Source organism: Schistocerca nitens, chromosome 5 (assembly GCF_023898315.1).
Source record: "Schistocerca nitens isolate TAMUIC-IGC-003100 chromosome 5, iqSchNite1.1, whole genome shotgun sequence".
Lineage (NCBI taxonomy): Eukaryota > Metazoa > Arthropoda > Insecta > Orthoptera > Acrididae > Schistocerca > Schistocerca nitens.
The window spans coordinates 280003300-280009299 of NC_064618.1; the positions used below are offsets into that span (position 1 = coordinate 280003300).

At 40.0% G+C, this 6000-nt stretch overlaps 1 protein-coding gene across 1 annotated transcript in view; it reads left to right on the forward strand.

Annotated features, from left to right (window-relative positions):
- Window positions 1–5668, forward strand: part of LOC126259236 (zinc transporter 5-like) — a 240826-nt gene extending 235158 nt beyond the window's left edge. The window contains exons 12-14 of the mRNA XM_049955858.1: window positions 3838–4064; window positions 4799–4927; window positions 5010–5668. Of these exons, the coding sequence (XP_049811815.1) occupies window positions 3838–4064; window positions 4799–4927; window positions 5010–5171 (518 nt within the window). The 3' untranslated portion in view covers window positions 5172–5668. The remainder of the gene's footprint in view (window positions 1–3837; window positions 4065–4798; window positions 4928–5009) is intronic.
- Window positions 5669–6000: the final 332 nt, after the last annotated feature.

Below are 6000 nucleotides of genomic sequence, written 5' to 3' on the forward strand. Positions count from 1 at the left end.
TCCACCCCTCTGAAATTGATATTCCACCATCTACTCAGTTTATGAAATGCCCTTTCCATCCTTACACCAAATCTACTACCAAGTCCTTGAAACATAGGTCATATCCCTGTGGAAGATCCATGTGCAAGAGCTGTTACGGACAGGGTCATACAAGGAAGCTTTAACTTTAGGTGGACAACTATCTGTCCTCTGAATGAGTGGCCACTGCCAGCCTGTGGCCAAGAGGCAAAACATACTGCTGAGCATGACATGTTCAACTTCAAATGCTGCTTCACAATATGTACTGTCTGGTTCCTGCTCCCACAATGCCAGCCTATTTTAGCTATGTGGATTGGAATAGATCTGACAACACATCCTCCAATCCCATAATCCCTCCTCAGTCTCTGCTAGTTCCTGCCTCACACCCATCTCCAATCCTGACCTGTGACCTGAACTTCACAAATCCTGCACCCACACCCTCCTCTCTACAGTCCCCATATTCCTCTATTCTGTTTTCACACCCAATCCACTTCTTCACATCACTGTGTGCCACATACAACTCCCTTTGCTTGGAGCCAGAAAAAGCTCATCTGTGCCTTATTCATATCCTGTGTGCCTGCTGCCACATCCTTCCAGTGATAGTCACCTTTCCCCAACCCAGCCAACATCAAGTGCTGGCACAGTGTAGTCAGCAAGGACGTTGTAGTTGTCCAGGTTTATGTACACTGAAGTGCCAAAGAAACTGGTACAGGTATGCATATTCAAATACAGAGATATGTAAACAGGCAGAACATGGCTCTGCGGTCGGCAATGCCTACATAAGACAACAAGTGTCTGGCACAGTTTTTAGATCTGTTACTGCTGCTACAATGGCAGGTTATCAAGATTTAAGTGTGTTTGAATGTGGTGTTATAGTCAGTGGACAAGCAATGGGCACTGCATCTCTGAGGTAGCGATGAAGTGGGGATTATCCTGTATGACCATTTCACAAGTGTGCCATGAATATCAGGAATGCAATAAAACATCAAATCTCCAACATTGCCATGGCCAGAAAAAGGTCCTGCAAGAAAAGGATCAATGACGACTGAAGAGAATCATTCAGTGTGACAAAAGTGCAACCCTTCCGCAGATTGCTGCAGATTTCGATGCTGGGTTGTCAACAAGTGTCAGCTTGCGAACCATACAACAAAACACTGTCAATATGGACTTAAGGAGCCAAAGGCCCACTCGTGTGCATGACACAAAGCTTTATGCCTTGCCTGGGCCTGTTAACATTGACATTGGACTGTTGATGAATGGAGACATGTTGCTTGGTTTCATTTCAAATTGTATCGAGTTGATGGATGTGTACAGGTATGGAGACAACCTCATGAATCCATGGACTCTGCATGTCAGCAGGGGACTTTTCAAGCTGGTGGAGGCTCTGTAATGGTGTGGGGCATGTGTAGTTGGAGTGATATGGGACCAATGATACGTCCAGATACAGCTCTGACAAGTGACATGTAAGTAAGCATCCTGTCTGGCCACCTGCATCAATTCATGTCCTTTGGACAATTCCATCAGGACAATGCGACACCCCACATGTCCAGAATTGCTACAGTGTGGCTCCAGGACACTCTTCTGAATTTAAACAGTTCCACTGGCCACCAAACTCCCCAGACATGAACATTATTGAGCATATCTGTGATGCCTTGCAACGTGCTATTCAGAAGAGATCTCCATGCCCTCTTACTCTTACAGATTTAGGGGGCAGCCCTGCAGGATTCATGGTGTCAATAAACTCCAGCACTATTACAGAAATTAGTCGAGTCCATGCAATGTCGTGTTGTGGCAGTTCTGTGTGCTTGCAGAGGCCCTAAACAGTATCAGGCAGGTGCGCCAGTTTCTTTGGCTCTTCAGTGTATATTCTATTAGCTGTGAGGAAGGATTTGTCCAAAAACCAGCAATGTTCTGGTTTCTCAATATTATCCTAGCTCTGTGCCTAGAGAATCCCCCCTGCCTCCCACCTTGCCACACCCATCGACCCACCCACCCACCCACACACACACACACACACACACACACACACAATGAGTAGCATGCCACAATAGTTAAGGCAGTGAAATCACATTTCAGAGGAACGAGAGTCTGATCATCATAATTATGTTTTCTGTGGGTTCTGTAAATTGATTTAGGTAAATTTTGGGATGGTGCCTGTGCAAAGGACAGCATTGATTATTTCCCCTGCCCCGTCCAGCCCAAGCTCATCATTGGTGGAGAATTAAACCCAAGTATTCCTTCCTGGATGTAAGAGAGACACAGACATGTCTGAAAGAATAGATATCATTTTTGATTCAGTGGCCATATGTATAAATGACAGAACAGTTACTCAGATGTCAGCCACAATTGGGCATTGAAATAATCCATTGGCAATAAGGGAAAATTTGTGCTGGGAATCCACTGTACTTGAGTGTTTGTCTTAACTGCTTTGGCTACCCCAATACCCTTTCCGTCAAGCCTAAATTCTCAACTTGTTGCACATACGTGTGTAGTGTGTGTAGGATAATGGGCAGGGATACTTCAAATTCAGTGTATGACAAGTTGAGAATTAGGTTGAACAGAAAGTGCGGTCAGACAGCCAAAGTGATTACGATGACCATTTGCATAAAGTGGGAATCTGGGTTCGAGTCTCATTCGCCACAAATATCCACTTGGCAACATTGGTTTTGTTTCAGTGCCCAATTGCGCCTGAGGTCTTAGTTTTTCTTATGTCACATATATATAACGTCCACTGAATTAAAAATGGTGTCTGTTCTTTCAGGCATGTCCAAAAGAACAGACACCACACATACAGATTCCTTCCTTGTTGCTCATCCCCTCCTCCCTTCTTTCCCACCACACAACGCCAATATGATAATACCTCATCTAGGCTGGTTAACGTGTACTCATTTTTCTCCTGGTGAAAATAATCCACAGTACAAAAATCTAGGGAACCACATATTTTGCAGAGCTGTGAGGTGTTTAGTGTGTTGAATTGCTGAACAATTGTTACATGAATAGCACATATACTTTAAACAAATTCATATGACTCTCAAATTTCTTCATTATACAAATAAGGATATGTCTTTAGCAGCCATGTAAACTGCTCAAAAAAAGCTTTGCACCATTTGCAAATCTATGGACTTAAGTGGGCTTAGGGTCACAGCAAGCCAGGAATAAAAACAAAACAATAATCAAAATAAAGGCAGGTTGTTCGAAAGTGTGTATCTGTGAAAACCAGAATCCACTTATGGGTAACACACAGTGTCAAGTTTCTCCAGCCCATGCTGTCGACAAGGTGGTTGATAAATTGCTGCTCAAGCCTGTCACACCCTTTGGGCATAGTGTGCCAGTGCATTATTTTCTTGGAACACAGACCCATCAATGTAAGGTTGGCTGATTCTGGACAGTAGGTTGGAGGATACTCTCTCTATACTGCATAACCCTTGAGTTACACTCAATAGTGATGAGAAGCAGTGACATCTGTACATTGATTTGTCCTAAAACATGAGTGGCCCACCACCCTGTGTATTGGTACATATCTACCTCCATACAATTTTACAATGATCATCAGGTGTCAGACAAATCATATACTTATCATAAAACTTTGAACATAGCTGCTAAGGTTCAGTGACTGTGTCAGAATTATATTAGAACACATAAGCCCTCGGTCACAAATATTAAGTCAAAATTGACCAGGTTTTGATGCTACTATGAGCGTCGTCTTCAGAATGTTGGTGCAAACCTCTTTCTGTAGCAGTTTATTCGGATGCTTTGTTGTTAGGTACCATATCTAACGTGTCCACAAGTTTATAGTTATTTGCTGATTTTTGTTTTCAGGAGTTTTCCTCCACATAATGGCTGATACACTTGGTAGTGTTGGAGTGATTGTTTCTTCTCTGCTAATACAGCAGTTTGGTTGGTACATAGCAGATCCAATCTGTTCCATGTTTATTGCAGTGCTAATTTTTCTTAGTATAATTCCACTTCTCAAGCACTCAGCGTATGTGTTATTGCTGCGCAGCCCTGTCAAAGAGGGTGACAAATTGCTGGCAGCTCTGCAGCAGGTATGGTATAAGCTATAAAGCATTATAAATATTTATAATAGTTAGATAATTTAATTTGAATTTTATCTAATTATTGTTATTGTGAATAGAATGCACCGAACCTCACACTTTCATGGTGTATTTGGATGCGAAGTTGACATGAAAATGAAATTGTTAATAACTTTCAGATTTAATATTCATCTTGTTACTGTATTTTGTAGTGTCATATGTGTTTCTTGTCTTACATGTTTTCCTTGTTTGCGAGGGAAAGAGGTTCTTTTACCAAACATTTAGGAACTTGTCAGGGTTTTACTGTACTGTCAATGTGAATATTTTGATGCTCAACATGCATAGTCCCTCCTCTTGTGGCTAAACACATTGCTCTTTTACATCTATATCTGTACTCTGTAGCCACCATACAGTCCATGGCAGGGATGTATATTGTACCAGTATCATTTCTTCCCTTACTTTTCCATTTGATATTAGTAAACAGAAAGAAAGACTTTATGAGGAAATTTAAAAAAACAGGAAATCAGTAAGCACTGGACAACTAACATGTTCACAGAGACAACCTATAGTTTTTCCCACTGCACATAGCTGATTCTTGTTGACAATATTATGCAAAGAGTTCTGTGCATACAGAAAAATATTATACATTATGTTGGTAGCTATTAAATTAATATAGAGACATTGATCAGGTTTATAGTTAAAGGCATACTGTAAATGTTTATGTCCATAAAATATACTTTGTATAGGTTACTGCCATTGATGGTGTACAGACTATAAGGAAACAACACTTCTGGCAACATTCCTCAGACACCAACGTTGGAACATTGCACATTCAAGCTGCTCCAGATGCCAGTGAGCAGAACATCATACAGGAGGCAAGTACAGTACAGTATGGGACTATATTTACTGTATGTGGTGTTTACAATGTTACAGACAAACTGATTGAAATTTTCACAGGCTTGTTCCATACTGAAAGAAACTGGAATCCATCACTTTTGTGTCCAAGTTGAGAAAGAAGAATTCTTTGCCCATATGGCTGGGCTGAGCTGGCAAATAAAAGATCCAGTCCCTGCTTTTGGAGGAAATAAAGATGTCCTATTCCTGGTCAAGGCTGTATGATAGAAGAGACTGACACATATCGGTATAGTGCCATTATAGTTTACCCATGGCACTAGATGATGTTGACATTAACTCTGAGAAAAGTGCGGTTATTCTTGAAATCATTTCACCAACTTACTTCTGCAAAAAGGACTCCAGTGTATTAGTGATGTAATCCATTATGTTAAAATTCCATTGCAATCAAATTTTAGGCATTTTGTTTATATTGAAAATGCCAAATACATAAGCTGTATTGTCCAATAGATTTATCAGATCAGGGTAAAAAGTAAATCTTTATGAATCTGTATTCAAACATGTCCTGTTTTGATAAATTTGTAATTTAGATTTTTTACTAGTTGTAATATTTATTTGCAACATTGTGAAGCTTCATGATTACTACAAGAAGTAAGGAATTAATGTTACATGTCAGAAATTTTTCTGTACCTGAGTATTAAGTACTTACACCTAAGTAATTTTTGTTTATGTGACTGCAACGAACTACCTATGCAACTGGAATAATAACTTGAATCAAAAATGGAGTTACTAATATTTGATCTCCTTTCCTCTCCCTGGAAATTTCTGACCCTGCTTTACAATATGAAAGTAATGTCTTACATTTGATTTCTATAGATATATGTCTTGGAGTGTACTAAAAAATCAGGGAGTGAAGTTGGTTGTACAGATACCAGCAGCAGAATAATACATCACTTTTATTCAGTATTGTACAAATGTGAAACATATAAACACATATAGGAAGACAAGTATTATGCCATTTCAAACAAGCAACAGCAGTCTGCTAGTCTAGAAATAGTAGCTAATAGTCTTAAATTAAATGAAAATTTATATGTAA